Source organism: Psittacula echo, assembly GCF_963264785.1.
Source record: "Psittacula echo genome assembly, chromosome: 2".
Lineage (NCBI taxonomy): Eukaryota > Metazoa > Chordata > Aves > Psittaciformes > Psittacidae > Psittacula > Psittacula echo.
In genome coordinates this window covers 7,958,133-7,978,430 of record NC_137737.1, presented here as the reverse complement: position 1 = coordinate 7,978,430, position 20,298 = coordinate 7,958,133, and the positions used below count along the sequence as shown (strand labels likewise).

The 20,298-nt window shown below is 43.5% G+C and overlaps 1 protein-coding gene across 1 annotated transcript in view; it reads left to right on the top strand.

Annotated features, from left to right (window-relative positions):
* Nucleotides 1-4,438: 4,438 nt before the first annotated feature.
* Nucleotides 4,439-20,298, top strand: part of ADCY1 (adenylate cyclase 1) — a gene marked incomplete at both ends in the record, with an annotated part of 142,002 nt that continues 126,142 nt past the window's right edge. Inside the window, one exon of the mRNA XM_080611609.1 lies at nucleotides 4,439-5,107. Coding sequence (XP_080467735.1) covers nucleotides 4,439-5,107 — 669 coding nt within the window. The remainder of the gene's footprint in view (nucleotides 5,108-20,298) is intronic.

Here is a 20,298-nt window from a genome sequence, read left to right as displayed (position 1 = left end):
AAACACTCATGTTTCCTAACAACTGAACTTGTAGGTATTGTAAGGCTTTCACTTACTATAGATGGGCAACGATTATTTCAGCTTAGTAGTAGAAATTAGTTGAATTCAAACTTGCAGGTAAAGTTGTTCAACCATGGAAGTGGTATCAGAGCTATCAGTTTCGTCTGTTCTCCATCAGAATGCATGCAACATAAATCAAACTTTAAAGTTACAATTTTAAGGAACCATTGTTATGATGCTCATGAGATCCATTCAAACAGTATTTTAGTAGCTTTACAGAAATCTAGTCTGTATTTCTTGATGTAAGTCTGTGAATGCAGCCCCCATACTGATTCCAAATGAAATCTGTGCATGATTTGGAAAAATGTGCTTTCACCTTTTTTAAACCTTGGCTTGCCTCAAAATCTAGATTTGAAAAGAAAACAGTGAATATGTTTCAGAGAGTGAATATGTTTCAGAACTCCATAACAGCAGGAAAACACTGTTGAATTTTTATGCTTCAGCCTGGTCATTCCTCCCATTTTGTGCAGGACCTCCTCTGTCCTGCCCACATCACTGCTTTTCTCTTGCTAGACACATTTTCGTGGTGGCATTAACAAGCTGTGCCTGCTAGAATGAGTCTGCAGAAATTCCTCAATAGCTTTATGCAGAGTCCTTACTCTTACTGTCAAAGGGGGTGAGAAGGAAAGAGATTTCTATCCCTGTCTCAGAGGGTAGAGCATGGCATTCTGTTACAAGTAGGCAGTACTAAACGTGGATAAAAGTTTAAGATCTTTGCAATCCTCAGATAAAAATTAACACAAGACAGAAATTCTGTGGATGAAACTTTGATGATGTTTAAGTGTAAAATTGTCATGAATCTGAAAAGCTGTAGTTCTGTCCAAAGTATTGATTCCAAAGATGACCCCCAGCCAGTGCATCAGGCAGTGAATGCTTGAAACTGATTGGGGTGAGGAGACAAAAAAAGCAAGTACCTAGTTCAGTGAAGTAAAAAAATGGACAGTGAGAAATAGAGAATTATTACATGGATAATCTACATGCACAAAGTAAATAAAATTAGGTGTTCTGAAGCTCTGAGTAACCCTTTAATTCAAGACTACTCCTATGATTCCAGCAGAAGGTAGAGGGACTTCTGCTTAGTGTAACCTAGCTGCATATACTGTCCAGCTCTCCATGAAGAAATGTTTTCCACTGCCAGTGACTCAACCAACCAAGTCCTTGCCTCTTAGGAAAAGGCTGAAAAAACAGATCGGTTTTGCAGTGCAAAAGGTGATAAAGCTGGGCTCTTATCGCCCTTTCCTGTCAGTGCTGCATTTATTCCAGAGTAGCCTCTGGTTACAAATGTAAGGGCACTCAACAGGAAGAGCCGGCTTGGATCTGGCCAACATCCAGATCTTTGAGGGCATTATATATCAAAACCAACTATATATCTGCTTTAGAGATGAGCCAGAGGTGCACTACAGACCAGAGTGTTGTTCACAAAACCCATACCAGGCTGCTGTGATCTGCAGCAGATAAGTTTGGTCGGAAAATACAGCGTCATGTCCAGTGCACTGCAGCAGTTTTGTAGCTGGTTACTTGCTTTAGATGCCTGCTTCAGTCAAAGGTTCTGAGGTTCTTTCTTTGTATCTGTGACACGGGGTGGTAAAAACTGCGCTCTTCATTATGCAGGGTGAAGTGAAGTATTTACCCTGTGATGTGAAACAGTGCATAAAGGATGGAAGAGTTTCATTCATCACGGTGTGGCATTTCCATATTCCTACAGTGTCTAAGGAAGATGAAGCTTCAACAGTTCACTGCTTCCCCTTGACCTAATAAGAATGAAGATGTGTATGTCTCATACCTATGAGCTTTCTCTTCTGTATGTACGTACTAACTAAACCAACCTGAGGTTGTAAGAAGCATGAAAATAATCTAAACCACAGGGTACCTTGTAGGGAATTGCTCGCCTTCCATTTTCCCAGCAGCAAGCTGAGAGCCACAGGAAAGAAATGATAACTGCTGGCATGACAACTCTCTCAGTGGATTATACCTAGGGCTGGGCAGCTAAGGTGCCACCTCTTATGCAGTGTGAGATGTGAAGACCACTAATTTCTCCCTCAGGATATATGACCTCAGAAGCAAGCGGAGGACAGGTAATATGTATTTCTCTAGTGTATGTGTGACTGAAGTGAATTTATGCACCAAAGTGAACAAGGAGATGGATTTTATTAGCCTTCCAAATATACTAGAGATACTGCAAAAATATAAATAAATAAAATAAGGGAAGCCTTTCTTTGCTAGATTTCATTTCATTTCAGCTAAACATCTCTTCCTGTTTCCAGCGCTCGGTCCAGCAAATCCAAGCCCTTCACTTTCTTGCAGAAGGAAGTTACAGAAATGCAAGCAGCAGCTATTTTTACAGTTCTGCAGTGTTTTGAGGGTCTAAGTCACAGGCTGTGAAGCCACCATGAGTGGTGGACACAGAGTAAGTAACAGTCATTGTCTCAAATGTGAAATACTTCGAATCTGTAACACACAAACTCCAGCAATGTTGATTCATTCCCTTTTCCTAATGAGGTCTGTACAGGTTCAAAAGACTGACTGCATACGGAGTCTGGAGGGCTGAGACTAACAAAAAATACTCAAATATTAATATAAAATACTATGCTGCTTTAGATCATACATCAGAGAAGGTTTTTCTAAAGCTCCTTTACTATCCAGAAGTGAAATACCAACATTACTCACAGCTGTAACAAATCCTAGTGAATCCGAGCCTGCTGCCGGTCTTAAAGCTCTTCAGCCCAAATCCAGAACCAGAATCTGACATCACTGACACAAAAATCAGATCTTCAACATACCCATGAGAGTAGGATTCTGCTTTGATTCCCAGAGGTATTTGGGCACTACCTTTGAAAAGCCAAATGTTTATCATCTATTGAAGTCTTCCATTGTGACATTTCCCCAGCCCTGGTTCTTAAAAATGCTTGATCCAAAGCCAAAAGAATCATTGGAGTCCTTTCTCTTGTCATTGGTGAGTTTGAATCAAGTCTCATAATGCCAAAATTAGATGCAACGGTTACAGAAAAGAATGTTGTATGTGTTCTTCAATGGCAACTTGGTAATAGTGGAATGTGGGAGCAGTATTATAGGCAGAACTGGAAGGCTGGGGGGGTCTTTTCTTCCAAAACCAACACAGAGACTCCCAAGTCAAGTTTCTGATGAGGCACTGAGTGCAATTTTGTGTGGGATGGTAATTCAGTCCTGTCACAGGAGTAGCCATCCACAGCCACCAGCTGATGTGTACTCCCAGACAGGCAGAAGTGTGCACAGAAACGTGTTCCCTTGGAAATTTCCTCATTCCCTGCACTTTCTCCAACTGCTTCAGACCCTAGGAGGCAAAACGAGTTAAAACCAGCATGCTTATTCAGGCAGATAAGACTTTATTTCGCAAAGGAAGGAGGATTCACCCGTGTTTGTGTATATATATTTATATATTTACACGTGTTTCTATGTCTTTATATATACATCGGTATATTTATGTATGTATTTAAGCAAATGCAAAGGCGGGCGGGCAGCACCGGGCTGTCGGACAGCAGCCGCAGCCCGTGTAGGTGGGAAGGCGGCCGAGGCTCTGCGGGGCGCGGGCGGTCCCCCCGCGTCTCCCGAGCCGCGGTGCCCCGGCGGGGACGTGTCCGGGTTCCCAAGCGAGCGGCGCGCAGGCGCCTCTCCCTCCCCAGCCCCGGTGAGATGCTCTCGGACGTGGGAAGGGGATCGCCCTGCCTTTCTTTGCTTCCCGCCTTCTCTCCGGCCCCTCCGCCCCACTTTTCCTCCTCTTAGCACAGTCCTTGGCTGGGTTTCATTATCGGTTTGGGTTTTTTTACCCCCTTGTTGTTTATTGTTCGATTTTGGTTTGTTTTCGGTTTTTATAGAACCCACTCCCGGCGAGCCCGTTTGCCACTCGCTCTCCGTAGCTCCTGCTCCTCCAAACAGCGCTATCTGAAGGGAGACCCGCCTGTTGATTATCCCCCACTCCCCTTTCCCTCCGCTTCCACCCACCGTCTGCCCCCACCCCTCCCTCCTCTTGATTTCAAACCTTTGGATGGTGTTTTGGTGTCATTAGGAGATTAACATCCCTGGAGCACCAGGGGAGGAGGAGGAGGAAGAGGAGGAGGATTGAGGGGAGAGAGAGAGAGAGACAGCAGGCAGGAAGGTTGGCGTATTAGCACGAGTGAGGCTCTCCTCCCGCCGTCCCAGCCATCCCCGGCTCCTCGGTGGCAGCGGAGGGGGGCGGTTGCCGGCGCCGCGGGCTGCGCCCGGTGCCCGCGTCCGCGGAGCTGCGGCTGCCGGCGGGCGAGCGGCCGCGGCTCCTGCTCTTAGCCCCCCTCTCTTTTATGAGCAGCGAGGCGGAGGAGCGGCAGTGGGGGACACCAGGAGGAGCATTTCTTCCCCGGGGTTTATGAATGGCATTGACATGGAGGAAATACCGTTTCAGAAAGTCAAGACCAAGAGGAAGAAGTGCTGTCACTGCTGCTGCTCACCGCCGCCTGCAGCGGCAGCGGGAGCGGGAGCCGGGCTGGGGGACCCCCCTCCCTTGCTGCTGCTGGATGCCATCGCCTGCGAGGACGAGTTTGACTGCAAGGAGCTGGAGGCTCTCTTCCAGAGCTACAACCTGAAGCTGGAGCAGACGTCCACCCTTAAGGCGCTGGCCGTCCTCATCGTGCTCACCGCCAGCCTGGCTCTGGTGGAGCTGCTCTCCGGCCCCAGCCTGACCATCTCCAAAGGCTCGCACCCGGTTCACTGCATCATCTTCCTCTCCCTCTTCATCGTCACCAATGTCAAGTACCTGCAGGTCACCCAGCTGCAGCAGATAGTCAAGCTCACCTTGCTCTTCAGCTTCACCTTCTCATTTCTCTGCTGCCCCTTCTCGCTCGGCGCCTACGGCATGGAGCCCCCCAGCACCCCGGAGCAGGGCATGTGGCAGCTCATGCTGGTCACCTTCGTCTCCTACTCGCTGCTGCCCGTTCGGACCCTGCTGGCCATCGTCTTCGGGCTGGTGGTGTCCGTCTCCCACCTCATCGTCACCGCCACCTCCGTCAGTGCCAAGCGGCAGCGGCTCTGGAGGACGGTGAGGCAGGGCCGGGCCGGGCACTGCAGCACTGCACAGCCGCGCGGTGCGTGCCCGGGCGGGGGAGCGCGGAGCGGCGCGGAGCGAGCCCCGCGGAGCGCTCGATCCTGCATGCGGCCCCGCGGTGACCGGGATGCGCCCGCGGTGTGCCCGGCGGGCAGGGGCGAGCACGCACCGTGCTGCAGGCGGTGGCTGGAGTTCCCTAAAGTTTCCAGAGGGCGGGAAGGGGGGAATAGGGCGGCTCCTGCCAGACGGGACCTCTCTGCTTTGTGTCTCGAAGGGAAACAGGGGAGAGGGCAGGGGAGCGTGCACTGCCGTTCCCATGCTGGGGCAGGGCAGGAGCACAGTCAGTGCAAATCCGGTGTGTGTAAATAGCACCGCTTGACTCAGGACAAACTTGCCGTAGACGATAAGCTGTGTGTGCTAATAACACTCCGGTCGAGTTGGTTCGTACCCTCGCTGTCTCTCTCCGCCGTGGACCCATCTCGGCGCGGGGGGCTCTGCAGAAACTAGGTGGGACACTCAGAGGGAGAAGCCCACCTTGCTGTTCTCGCATCGAGCGAGGCGTTCCCCCTCCAGTTCACCCAGGGCAGCTGCTGCCCCCTCTCCACAGGCATTACCTGCTGTGTCAGTGAACTTCCTGCCGGTTCCCTTTCCCCTCTGAATTAATCCGGCAAAACCTCCCTCTGCAGCAAGCATCTTTGGAAACGTGCTGCTGCACTCTCCCCCCGCTCTTTCCCGAGTAGCTATTTATAGCCCTGCAGGGCTTTCTCCGGCTCCCGTGGCCTGATGGGCCGCACTGGCAGGGGAAGGAGGATGAGGAGATGTGTGTATGGGAAGCTCTGGGGCTGGGAGCTGGGGTTTGCTGCTTATGTGGTGTGGGAAGGAGAAATGGCAATTTCTTTGTGTCTTCCCTCTCATGGCATTGATTATATCTGCCCTCAGGGGAAGCACACGGGTTCTGGGGTCTAGATTGGTGTTAAACAACAATTTAATGCATAATTGAAGTACTTAGTACATTACTCCTGCTGAATCGTGGTGTTATTCTCCACGGCTGGCTAAGGCTGTGTTTTGATGCTAGGACACACACAGTTGGCATGGCCATAAACACTGCCATAAGCAGAATTGTACACCTTTGTGTCCAGAACTGAGAATTCCTTCCTCCGCCTCACATGCTCGCACAGACACACACACCCCAGCGTGACATCCATGCAGATAATGGAGATACACAGGGACAATCAAAATAGTGGGGTTACTGAGACAAACAGGATTATTCTTGGCTTCGTGCTGCTGAGCTGGTGGACAAAATAAATTGTATATTTTGAAGTGGAAGAGAGAGATAAGCTGAGCTTTATGATTTACCCAGATAATCTGATGGTCTATTTTTAAATGCGTGATTTAGAGTTTCCATGAGAGGGAGAGCTGGTGAAATGCAGGAGCACTGAGAGGAGCATTCCTTAAAAGCATCCAAAAGGATGCTAAAACCACTAGAATATTTTCTCTTTGAGTAGGGCTGAAGATAGTTCTTTTTACTGGGGTACCCATCAGTCCTTATAAGAGTCCAGGCTTTCCTGGCTGCCCTGACACAGGCAGGTTTTCCTTGATGCCAAGTTGCAGCTCAGTGTGGCACCTGCTGTTCTAGATGAACGACATAAAGAAGCTGACAACAAGGTCTGCTCACTAAATAATCTAACGAGGACTTGAATGTGAAATATTTAGGGGAGAGGAAATGTTCTAACTCTCTTTCTTTGCACTAGTTTAACTCAGTTATTCAACAGGAGAGAAGCTGGCTTAAAAATCCTTAGAACTAGTTGACTAGTGGCTGATGTGACACATCTATGTTTCTTCTTCATCATCTTCCTTCCCACCAAAGTAGTTCCAGTCATTTGTATGCAGTCCCTAGGGCTGTATTCTTTGCTGATAACGGGAGTCAGAAACCAGCTCTGAGTCAAGCAGACGAACTGGTCTATGAACTTGTGTTGCACAGAAATACACACTGATTTGTCACACATTTGCAAGCAAAAAGTCATCTGATTTGAAAACTCTCTGTGTATGGAAGGGACTCTTCCCTCACACAGAAGTTGACGTTTTTTTCTCATTTCCAAGGAACAATTTCACAGTGGTTGGAAATTTAAAGCCTTGTAAAGGCTGCATCATCTGATTTTTATTTGCCTGGCCTGAGAGTAGCTCAGCCTTTTCTGTGGAATCTGGAATGGATGCTGACTTGCAGTCTGGATCTGCTTCCCAGCCGGTGGATTTGATCATGCCCATCCCAGTGCTTGTAGACACAGCATGCAGTCGGCCTCTCAGGGAGGCAGGACTGCTCTCTGCGGAGCTGCGGTAGCATGGATGGCTCTGTTCTTTCTCCCAACCTTTTGCCCCTAGCTCCAAGAAACCAGATGAATTTAAATCTTTAAATAGAAGTCTGCTGCATCCAGAAATGCAGAAGCATGTACACCAACCGCTGAGGCTGCGTTCATTTAAAGAAGCCTTTGATTTTGGGGTAATTCAGGTGGGGAACCAGTCTTATTTTTGTTTAGCCTGAGCTTTAAGGGAGCACAGATCTAGTAACTTGCATTGAAGTTAAACTGTATGTTGTCAGCAAGAGCAAGCACTTCGTGTTGTTTCAAGTTCAACCCATTTTAAACCAGGCATAGTCAAGTTAACGGGCTTGTTCTGAAGTGAACTTCTGGATGCAAATCTTCTATTCCATGATGTCTGAGGAATCACCATATGCAGATCTTTGAATGCTGAAAACCTCACTGATGACAAATAATGCTGAATCAGATCCAGAGTGGGTCCCATGGCATGCTTAAAATTTGCATTCATATAAATGTACAAACACTCCAGCATATTAAAATCAATAGATCAAGTTCATTGTGAGAAAAGTTTGTTATGCGGTCTACACAGTAAATCACACTTAATTTGCTTTCTGTCACAACAGTGTTTTCTGTGGAGATCATAGGCTCCTATCTTCCAGCTTTCTCTACCATTAGATATCATGTCATGCTGGAGTTGAGACACAGGCATGTGTAAAAAAGCAAGAGGAGAGGAGGAATGCAAGTGCAGGGAGGCAAAGAGAGCCATGGGAGTAATGTGGCAGAACTTGGGCTTCATCTTTCTGCTCAGTATCTGTTTTTATATCAAATGGAAGATTCCAATCTGCTAACCTGTCCTGACCATTTCTTAAGAGAAATGCAGCAATAGATAAAACACATATATGAATAAGTGGAATATTCATAGTATGCAAAGAACTTGTGGGCAGCCTTGACCAAGTTCATGGCAAAAGGTGTGCTGACTTCACAACTGGTTTTGCGTGTCTTATTTGACACTGTGCTAAGGATGTCAGTTGGGTATATAACCAATAGTGTATTGGTCATGTTAGTGGAACTCTGTCACTTCACTGGAGTCATGGAACAAAATGCGCATGCCATATGTGACAAGGTGTCCACCGGCATCTGACCCTACAAATCAAGTTTTAACAGCTTGGATTCTAGTCTTATGTTTGTTTGCTTGTTTCTTTTTTCCCCAACACCTTGTAGATGTACATTAGTGCTTCAGAGCAGTTACCGGAATGCAGAACCCTGCCTCAAGGAGCTTAGTCTAATTTTTGCTGTGGTGCAGTGAGTGGGTGTTAAGAGACATTAAGGCCAGATGGGGTGAGAAAGGCAAAGGCTGCTCACAGGAATTGCTCAGTAGTAGCATGTGCAGCTTCATGACTGACTGTTAAATGCCTTTTTTTGTGCCTCTAAGTATTTTTGTCCCCTTTTTTAAAACGGAGACAAAAAGGGAAAGGAAATTCAATAGCAAATCATACACCAACAAAGCGCCCTCACACATCACATAAATCCTTGTGAAAGAACAAATCTTCGGTGAAAACCAAAGTTCCAGAATAAAGAAGAAAGAGCAGAAGGAAGAAAGGTGCTAACATAAATTAGTGAAGAAAACAGTGTGGGGTTTTTTAACAGTGTGGTGTAATAAATGTTGTAGATCTTTTCGGACTGTGTTTAAAACTGAGTTTATGCCTGTATTTATTTATTTGTATGGTTATCAGTGTTATTGGTTCAGCAAGTACCAAAACTGTAGTGGGGAATGGGTAAACTATAAAAAGGATAACTTGGAGGAAACTGGTAAGAGGTATTTGAAATCATTTAATACTTCCAATTTTATGTTCTTCTTAGCTCATTGCAGGTTAGTGTGGCAGTAGTCTGGAATGTCATAAGGTATTATCATTAACACCAAAGTTAATATTTCTGCTAGTGTTAAAAATGTAATTAGTGAACACATCACTGACAGGTCTGTTATCTCCACACCTTTGTCTCACACAGAAGGTAGAGTCTAGCAGCCTAATGAAAAGGGTTGCAAATCAAAGACAGCTCAGCCCCATTGTTATAATTCCGTGCAAAGCTCAGGTTTTCTCCTTCATGCATATAAAGTACTGCTGAAGGACTGTAGTAGTTCATTCTGAGTGGTGCTTTTCAAATATTAGTATCAAGAATATCTCCAGTATTGCAAACATACCCTAAAATGCACTAAAAATCTGTTCGAATTCACTCTTTTCGTCTCTGTTCAAACACTGGGACCATTGCTCTTAGAGATTTTTAGTATCCGTGCCTAAATCCAAGTTGATATTTAGCTAATATTAAAAGATGGTAAAGCTTTTTCTTGTTTATAGTTATAATGGGGTTTTAATCTTCATTTGTGCATGGGGATTGCCAGGTATTGACCACAGTCCTTTCACCAAGGGGCTGAAATACAGGATTTCTTATGGAATGCAGAGCTCAGGGTTTTTTTTCACACAGAGATTAATAAGCTCTTGGCTTCCCGAGTCTGCACACTGCTGACACTGCTAGTCTTCATGGGGTTCCAAACAATGACAGCATGCTGATGGTGCTGCATGCTTGAGAAACAAGAAGCCTTTGGGAAACCAGCAAGAAGCATGCAGACTTGGTGAAATAGTAAAGAACAAATAACTTAATAAATTTAATTGGTTTTCTTATACTTAACAGCCTGGGGAATATGTAGCTTCCCTCCAATGAATGTCACCATGTTCCCAATTCTACAAGAATTGGAATATTTTTGGTGCCAGTGCTTTGCAATGACTTTTCACCTGACCTTTGTGGACACCTGTGGCTGGTGTATTACTGTTGTATTGCAGTAACACCTGTGGGTCCCCATGATGGACCAGGTGCCTCTTAACTAGCCCAGTGAATAAATACATGCCAAAAGGATGCAGGTGACTTTCTTTTTGGCTCCACCTCTTCCTTTCCTATTCTCTAATTTTTGTTTGGAAGAAACTTCCCATGGAAATGTCCTCACCCATTCTGTACTTTTTGCTTGGAAGTGTACATTGAATTTGCTAAAGGTAAGTTCTGACTGACTTGACAGACATCTCTTAACATATGTTAAAGCCTTGTTATGCTCAACATCTTGTTCATGGACAAAGAGGAAATGCAGCTTATATAAAGCTAGGAAGGTTTTTATAGTATAATTGAAATCCTAACTGGCTACTCAAGGAGCTTTTAATAGGCTAGATCCCACTATTCCTGAAGAAAAAGAGAGCTTCTATGCAGAAACTGTTTTAACAATAGTAACAGACCTAACACAGTTATACAGTCATTTAGTTTCTACCCTCTTCCCTTGACATTATGCTCACCCTACCCCTGCTTCTCCAAGTCTTATGGTTGTTGTCTTCATTCTGCTAGTGATGGTACCTGTATTGGCAGCATCTGGAGTCCTTCACTCAAAGGAAGGAGATGTTCGTGTTAATGGTTTCTTCTTCTTTGCTCTAGGAAACATTTGTGTCTTGGGGACATCTTTATAAGTTTGCTAACATGCATTTTTCTCTATTAGTCTACAGCTCCATGTTGTATTCAGACCTACTGTGTGTGGTTTCTTTTAGACATGTTTAGATACTTGTTGTGATCATTGGTGAGTCTTTTTTATAGCCATGGGTGTTGTCTTCAATACCAAGCCTATGCTCCGTCTTTGCAGTTCCATGCCTGTACTCCTCTACACCATTTCCTCTGTCTTCACGTCTCAAGGCCTCTTTTATGTTTCCATAGGTCTATATTTCTGTATACTGCATCATTATATTGTAGTAAAACTGTTGTGCTAACATACAAAGATAAGTGAAAGTAGCGCAATTAGCTACAGACATCTGGTCAATTAGAAATAAAAAGCCATTTTTTAATGGGTTTATGTTCAAACCAGGTAAAATGAAGTGCAGAGAGGTAAAAAAAGTGTAGCCTTAACTTCTAGCCCAGAGCAAGTCTACAAGGGTCAGTTCAGAAGTCTTGCAAAATTGGTACAAAGCTTATGGCTTTCTGCATAGCAATGGCAATACTGTATTAAAGGGCTATGTGGTTGCAGTCCTTGTTAATAGGTGTGTAATTTAGACTGTCTCCATGCACCTTCATACTGCTTTCGTTTTAATGCTAACAAAGTGGACCAAACAATGGCTTCATTACAAAATGATAACATTTTATTCTCTAGACCCTGGTTAATAGCAAAATATTGCACGAAATGTTAGTAAATGGGGACTGTATTTGGTTTACATACTTACTGTGTGAAAAAGCAGTTTATGTATATATTTGTGCAGGTCTGAGCTAAGGGGCTCCCAGTTTGTATTTAATGACCTTTGAGGCTTCTATGGGATAAGTTATTGAGGGTTACTTTTTCTTTAGCTTCTCTTTCTTTATTTCTTGAACTTGTGTAATTTTGGGTATATTAAGTTCTAAAGTCACATGAGAAAGCTTTGAGAATAGTCAGTGCTCCATCGCTGGTGGTGTTCAAGGCCAGGTTGGACAGAGCCTTGGGTGACATGGTTTAGTGTGAGGTGTCCCTGCCCATGGCAGGGGGGTTGGAACTGGATGATCTTAAGGCCCTTTCCAACCCTGACTATTCTGTGATTCTATATTTGGCCCTGATGTGATCAGCCTTTTCTTCTGTATCGAAACTTCTAATTTTGTAGATGTCTTTCTCCATCTTGTTTTCCCCAGTTACTGTTGTAGTGCTGGACAGAACTGGTGTAATACACCATCCAGCTAATGAAGGTTTCAATTGCTTTTTATCCGCTTTAAACACAGCTCTGAATGTTTGCATGTCTGTATTATATGGCTGTTACTAACTAGAACAGAAGGTTTTTTTCTAGTATGTTCTTCTCTCATTCTGTCAGTTTAGATGCATTGCATTCTTGCATGCTAAACTGCTGTTGCCACTTCAGAAAACATCAGTTAGCGTATATGTTTTCTATCTATTGTAGTCAGTTTTTGTCTTGTTCTTTCTTAGATTCAAAAGGCCATAAGCTCCTGTCTTCCCTACAGGAATAAAGTACTCTAAAACATAAGTAAAGGTGCGTGCAATGTATGGAAAGAGGGAGATGAGCCAGAACAGCATGGTTCTTGTTGCTTGTAAGTTCTTGGTTCTGCCAGTACGGAATACTTGTTAGAAAGCGTGACAAAGGGTTGGTGTGGTTTCATGCTGTTTTCATGTTCTGATTAATTCATAATATGTTACAAGAATATTTCGTCTGGGTCTCAAGATGTTCTGGGTTACAACTCTCCAACATTGCTGACAGGAAGAAGTCAGTCAGTATTAACTCCTGCAAGACCCTCGCTGTTGGGTAGGGAACAAAACTACAGTGGAGGAAGAGGCTTTGGGGCTGAACTCTGTCCTTGGCTTGCTATGATAGATGTGTCTGAGAGACCATCAAAATGCCTAATGTAACCCATGCGTTTTGTTTTAAAGTTTCTGGTTTCCTTCCTTGTGTTCTTCCCCTGGGAAACTTCTCATGGAAGAAACTGGCTTTCCTCCAGATTTTTAAATACATAGCTGTAGGAATTTGAGGAAACAGCATGGTTGCCACTCTGTCCACCTGTTTGTTCTGTATTTGGAATAACCAAAGATAACTACATTACCTTTCGTTTACTCAGGTATAGTCTGTGCAGAGTACTTCCCTTTAATGCAGGTTAGTCATAGAATCAATTAGGTTGGAAAATATCTTCAAGATCAAATCCAACCGTTCCCCAGCACTGCCAAGTCCAATATAATATATATAAAAGTAATACATAGTTCAATATAATATAAATGTACAATAAATATATACAGGAATATTTATTCTGTGTGATCTTCTCACATGAGCTGATTCCTGAATGAAATAAATTCACCAAACACGTTCTATGTACAGAAAAGCTGTTTTCTCCAGCAGGATTTGAAATAGTGAAAAATCCCAGAAATGTCGATCTAGTGTGACACTAAGGCCAGGCATTAAAGAGTGACAAAGCTGTAAGAAGTACAGTTATTTCTTTAGTTGTGGAAGCCCTCTATCATCCAGAGATGCATATTGCAAGAAATCACTAAGGGTAGCTAATATGAAAAACGTTTTAGAACAATATTCCACCATTCAGGTGTTTGTTCTGGAGCAAGGTGTTTATTATTGAATTCAGTAACAAGTGGTTGTGCATCCTATACTACTTTATAGAAGTAAACGCAAAATGAACTGTTCTTTACAGTGGTCAGCACATACAAATAAGGGGTGCTTATAGCCAACCTGGCAGTTTTCTTTTTGCATTGGTTGCTCATTCATATGCTACAATAGCAGAGAAATATTTTTTGACTTCCATAAATCTGCTTATGATCCTCTTTTAGAGGATGACAGTAATTGTTTACCCCCGCAAAAGTATGAAATGAAATAACACTAATAAACACAGTTGTAAAAGAGATTTATGTGAAATATATACTTTATTTGAAGTATTAACAGCCTGAAAAATAATATTGTGCTTGAGCAGAACTTGGGAAATTTGCTTATACAAAGCTGAGTGGTTGGAGCACCTCCCATATGGAGATAGGCTAAGAACACTGGGGCTTTTCAGCCTGGAGAAGAGAAGCTGTGTGGAGACCTCAGAGCAGCTTCCAGTGTCTGAAAGAGGCTCAAGGATGCTGGAGAGGGACTCTTCATCAGGGACTGTAGCGACAGGACAAGGGGTGATGGGTTCAAACTGAAACAGGGGAAGTTCAGGTTAGATATAAGGAAGAAGATCTTCCTAGTGAGGGTGGTGAGGAGCTGGCACAGGATACCCAAAGATGTAGTAAATGCTCCATCCCTGGCAATGTTCAAGGCCAAGTTGGGCAGGGCTTTGAGCAACCTGGTCTAGTGTGAGGTGTCCCTGCCTGTGGCAGGGGGTTGGAACTGGATAATCCAGTCCCCTTCGGTCCTTTCCAACCCAAATCATTCTGTGGTTCTATGAGACTAGTCCTGTGTCTTCAAAGTAAATAATGTATTTCTTTCTGTACAGAGTTTATCTGTATAAAATACAATGTGGCACAATGAAGCTTTGACGTAAATTGATCGATGTTCGTCCAAAGATGATGAGGCCTGAGCCTCATTTCACTTTTAAACACCAAAAACATCTCACAGAACTTTGGGGAGATTCATGTGGTGTGCCAGGATTTCTTCTTCCCAGCCATAATTTCATCCCAGAAGGATTTAACTGAAAGGGCACACCATTTAATGTGAACTATGTAGGAAAATCGAGGTCTGTCTGTTTGCCTTATGACATGAAAGTAGTAATGGCAGCACAAAGGAGCCTCTTATGGACAAACGGGCCTGAAAGAGACAGAAGGATCAAATTCCCACCATTGCAGGTTGTCTCTGGAGTCTGCTCTGCAGAATCCTGTTCACTGCTGTCATGGCTGTCAAAGATTTGGATGCTACTTCTCATCTGGGATTATGGGTCACATAATGTGTTTGTGTTTTTTTTTTTGGATGCTGTGCTCTGGAAATAGAGAATGGCTCCTCACGGGTGTCCTGTGTGATTCCTGATGCTCTGCAACTGTTGTGCTGATGTCTCTGCTGATCCATGCTGGTTTAATGCAGATGGGCTGTAGTGGGGCTGTGGTAGTTGAAGAAGTCTAGGTTTAAGTCCGTAGTTGGATTAGCTGTGGTAAGTGCTCTGTTTGTCTTCTTTGAAATAGAAGGAATAATGATGCTGTTCAAAACAGAGAAATGAGTGTTATCTCCATGTTCAGTATGTGGTTTTCCTCTTCCCACCACCAGTTATGTCCATGACAGTGGTGAATGATAGCTGCTTGAGTTCCCCAGATAGAAAGCTTACTTCAGTTTATTTGGCCTTCTAAGTGCAGCCCTCTCTCTGGTTCAGGCAGCAGTAGATTGAGGAGATTGCAGCCCAGTTAATTTGCCTCATCTGTTAGTCCAAATGAGCTGCTTCATCAATAGTCCATTTCTCCTGACTTACACTGTTGAAGAGATTAGTCTGATTGTTCTCTTTGAAGAGGGCACAGCCTGAAGAGGGGATTCCTATTCTGAACCGCACTTCACACTATCGGCTATTATTAACGCAATGGCTGAAACGGCTTTGGTAGGAGGGTAATGTGCTTTTCTAAGTGAGAGTGCATGCTCTGCTTCTAACCGCTCCTGGAATACCCTTCACTGAAAGGGATGATGATGTTTTAGAGGAGAGAATGAGCTCCATTTCCTTCATTGCCATTGCTAAATTAGATACCTATAAAAGGGTGGTTGATAAAACTGTTTGGCATGGCTTTTTTTATCTCTCAGCATTATTTCTGAGCCCTGTTTCATGTCTGAGAGAAGCATTAAGACAATCATGAACAAGTTCCTGAATACCTGCTGACTTAAGTGCAAATCTTATGTGTGGTTAATATCTTTATTTGATGGGAAATGTATAGGGTAAGCTATAGGATTTTCCTAGCTTGCCTGTGGGCAGGGGACATAAAAATGCACCTCTTACGCTTCGGTCTTAGGACAGTTTTACAGCTAGGTTGAACAGAAGTACTGAAATGGGCAGTAACCATTAGCAAGGCAATGAATTGTTCTCTATTCTTAACGATGCTTGTAGCATTGCTAGTTTATCATCAGAAAACCTAATAATTTAAAGGAAAAAGCCAAACCAGTTTTACTTACTTGCTTTTTTTCCTTTTCCTGCTGTGGCTTTTGTGGACCCAGTCCCTGTCAGTTTGTGTTGACTGCTGCAGTTCCTGGTGCAGTGCCCTCTACTGAAAACTTGCCTCAAAAGAGAACATCAACCAGATTAACAAGAAAGGGAACCTTCTCTTGGGATGGAGATGACTGCAGAAAGGAGGTTGATCTCTCCTCATTTCCCTAAGGGTGCACAGCATTCAGTCCCAAGACTTCATCTGTCTTTTCAGTTAGTGAGTCATGCACCTTAGTCCCAAATCTCTATGGTATCATTTGCAGAAAGACCCATCTCTCCAGAATGTTTGTATACTAGGAAGAGCTTTGCTACTGATCGTAATGTTTCCTTCTCTTGGGCAAAAGATTTAATACTTAAACTAGGGAGAAATTGTGTTTCTTACAAAATGTCTCACATGCCCCTGAAGTTGTCTTTTGAAGTTTAGTTAAAGTTGCTGTTGCTCTGTAGAGGTAAGCATTTGACACCTATATAATCCATTATCTACCGTTCTCAAAGAAACTCTCTTCACAGGGAGATATCTGGTGCTATCTTCTTTTCCCCTGTGTATGGTAGTTGCTGCTGTTCCACTCATGAAAAAAAGAAAAGCCTGAAAAAATCAAAGACTTACAACTACGTTGTACAAAGACAGTTGAGAAACTTTCTGAAGTTGTGATCAAAACCAAAAAGTAATCCTAAAGCTGGTTTATGATGCACTGCTGAGTTGCAGTAATCCTCCTGTGTATAGTCCTAAGGGGTAGATGGTTTTTATTCAGTGGTCCAAACCTTGGAAAGCAGATTTTACAGTGCAATGTGTAAGTAGACATTGGCTACAGCGTGAGCTTCTCCTGTAGAATACTGCAACAAATGCAAAGTGTTTTGAGGTTGTGGGATTTTTCCTTTAAGGAACTTTTAAGTCATCTGGAAAATACGGGGTACAGTAGTTCAAAAGCTGACATGCAGAAGGCTATCTTGGAGTAGCTGAAGAAGGAAAAACCTTTAGGGGTCAAGTCAGTCATCCTCAGGAGAAATGTTTCTCTCTCTAGCATCTGGAAATCTCATAGTTGTTTTCACAGTTGGTTAAACTATCTCCTTTTGGAAAGCTTCTTGGGATCAGTGTAGGTGTCAGAGGTCTACTGGTGGCCTAGATGTAATATCACTGTATTATACATGTAGATGCAGCAGAATCAACAACCATGGATGTTGATTGGTATTTACCGGTCTGTAGCCTGAGCAGTTTCTAGGTTAAGTTCCTCTGGAGAGTTTCATGTGACAAAGGGGTACCATAGGAAAGATACAGTCTAGCCAGCTTCCTCAGTCTTTGTCCCGTAGGTACAATGCTTCCTGACTTACACCTCTCCTGGCCTCTCTTCAGGGGTGAACTTCTCGACTGGTACACAATTCCCTGAGCATGGTGAAGAATGGAGGAGATCTTTTGAAAGACAAAATTACTAAGACGTGAACAGATCCCAGACTTCCTTTGAACAGTCGTAATACATAATAACACCAGAGGCTTGCTTCCACCATCCGTTTTACAGATTAACTAGTCCTTATTAAACTGATGGACACAGACGACTGTCCGTGTCAGTCAAACATAATGCCAAAGACAAGAAGCAAACTGCTTTTTGCACCAGCCTGTTGATGATGCCCTCAGGGTGCTCCATGTAGAAACCCTACCTCATGTTTGTGCCAGCTTTATAGTGTGTACAAACAGAACAGGAACTCCAGCTAATGCATTTTTCCTTCTGACTTAAGGAAACTGCAGCGTAAGTCTTTGTATTCAGAAGAGGCTTGGTTCACCATGTTCTGATGCATTCACTTTCTGCACTATGGAGCCATTCCCTCCAGTCAAGGTCAGTTGTGCCTTTGGTAAGGGTGTCCCACCTGAGGCATGCTTTGGGGAATCTGTCAGTCAAGCTTAGTTGCATGAGCTTACAGACTGTCACACAGCCAGGTTCATTTTGGTAATATGGCCTTCTCTGCTGTAATCTCATCTCTGTGGATCATAAAGTGGGATAAAAGTGTTAACGCATGGGTCAGGTAACAAGAGAGGTAACAGAGCCTGATGATAACTAGTGACACCATCACATTTGCTGTTTAAATCCTGAATAGGAAACCTGGAAACTATTAGCAGGTGTGATGATGTGTAATGCTTGGGTAAAGCCGTCTGAACAGGAATCTGAAGTCTCTAGTGTTGAAAGGCAGTGCCTAGGCTTTGTTCAGGCTCTAGGGTCACCAGATATCCAGAGTCTAGTAGGAAGGAAGTCCCATAGGTGAGTGATATGGGTTAGACAAATAATTTAAAGGCCATCTCTTTCTTTCTGGGTTTCCTAAAGCGGATGTTAATGGCCTAGTTTTATGCTCAGGCCATATTTGAAGTCATCATTACCACTGAAAAAAGTAGTGTCATAGACGTGGCTATGCAGCCCTGTTTACCCACTTTCACCACCTAAACACAGTTGAAGACCTGCGCTAAACGGACTAAGGAGATAATGCAGGTTAGAACCAGCCTGGCAGGATGGATGGATGAGTTCACTAGTCCTGTTCACACCTCCCTGGACTTCTGTGCTGGCCTAGAGGCTGGAAATAGGAATGAGCAATTAATGTGAAAAAGGCCAGAAATGCTTCTTTTTACTCTTCTGTTGGTTTATGTCCCTGTGTTGTCACAGCAGCCATGTCATCTTCACAGCTATGTGAACTTCAGTGGGAATAGCATTAGCTCCATGGTGTCTTTTGTCAATGCAGCCTAACTTCACTTTATAGCTAACCATATGTGCATTAATTTAGATACAGATGTTTAGGAACTAGGTAAATCAGGTGATACAACTAAAGGTTGGGTTTATTTAGTCTAGCCACTAAAACAATACCTTTCATTGATGGATCTTGGAACAGCTTTCACCGTAAGTGCCAAACCTTTATAAGGAATTTGCAAACATGAATTATTGTTAAGGACCAACAAACATATGTTTGTTTCAAAAAGCCTTTAAAAGTATTTCAAGATTCCTCACATAAGCCATTTGTATAGAGGGCCTAGTTTGTTAAATGGTGCCAAAGGAGTGAAGTGACTTCTAAAATGGCTAGAAACATACAGAATTTGTTTAAAGATTGTGAACTCCTACAAGGTGCCGTCTTTAAATGCCCCCAGAATTACCTCAGTGTCCATACAGAAGTTTTATGTTTATAACCAGAATGGTAGACTCAATCAGTGAATCATGGAACCTGTTAATTTTGGGGTAGGTCGTGATGTGTCTGGTGCCAAGTATAGAAGATACTATATGGGATTTTGATGTGGGAAATCCATGGGCTTTGCATGTTAGCATGGAAATGTTATGTGGATCTGTTACTTCTTTCAGAATGGACAGAAATTCTCTGCATTCAAAATACAGTTTCTGCCTTATACTATTTGGTTCTGAATACCTGAGTTACAAAGCAGGCACTCAAATAAAACCCCCTTAATTCTGATAACAAAGATGATACCCTCTGTTAGGCTGTGCTTTTCAGCACTGCTGCATCCAGTCATAGTCGAGAGCCGGAGATTCACAGCATGTTTAAATTTGTCTTGCCGTGTCTTTCAGGAAGAGGCCTTGCCCAGTACTGTTGTTGCATGCATTCAGATAAAGATGTCTTGCAGCAAATTAATGGAAAACACAAGAGAGTGCTTGCTAGAAATGAATGATGCAGTGCTATGAAATCCATCACTTGTATATCCTGAAACCGGTCTCACTTTGCAGCAGTGTCTCAGGGAAGCATTGCTTGCTTAAGATGCTTCTTTTTCAATGACTGTTTTCTCGTTGCAGCTGAGAAACCACCAACACAAAGCAAACAAGAGATTACTCACAAACCTTATATATCAAATTCTACCCTGAAATTCAGCTTGTATTATTATTATTTACCATTGACATTATGGTAATGCCTACAGGTGTCAACTTTGATGAGCTTCTCAACTCACTGCTTGCTTTAAAAATGTGCAAAAAGCAGGCAATCTGTTGTCCTCTGCTAGACATGGAGAACAGAAAATAGGCTAGAGATAGAAGAACAAGATGATTTGCCAAAACTCAGAGATCCATCAGAGCAGGCTGTGTCTCCTGACTCCAGCTGCAGTTGTCTGGGACAGGAATTCCATAAAGACAAGGCTTCATCTTAAGCATCATACAGCCCCAAGGAATAGTTGAAAATATTTCCATTTGCTCTGGGCTAAGCCATATTGTCATGTTTTCTTCCTTTCACTTATTTGGAGATGAA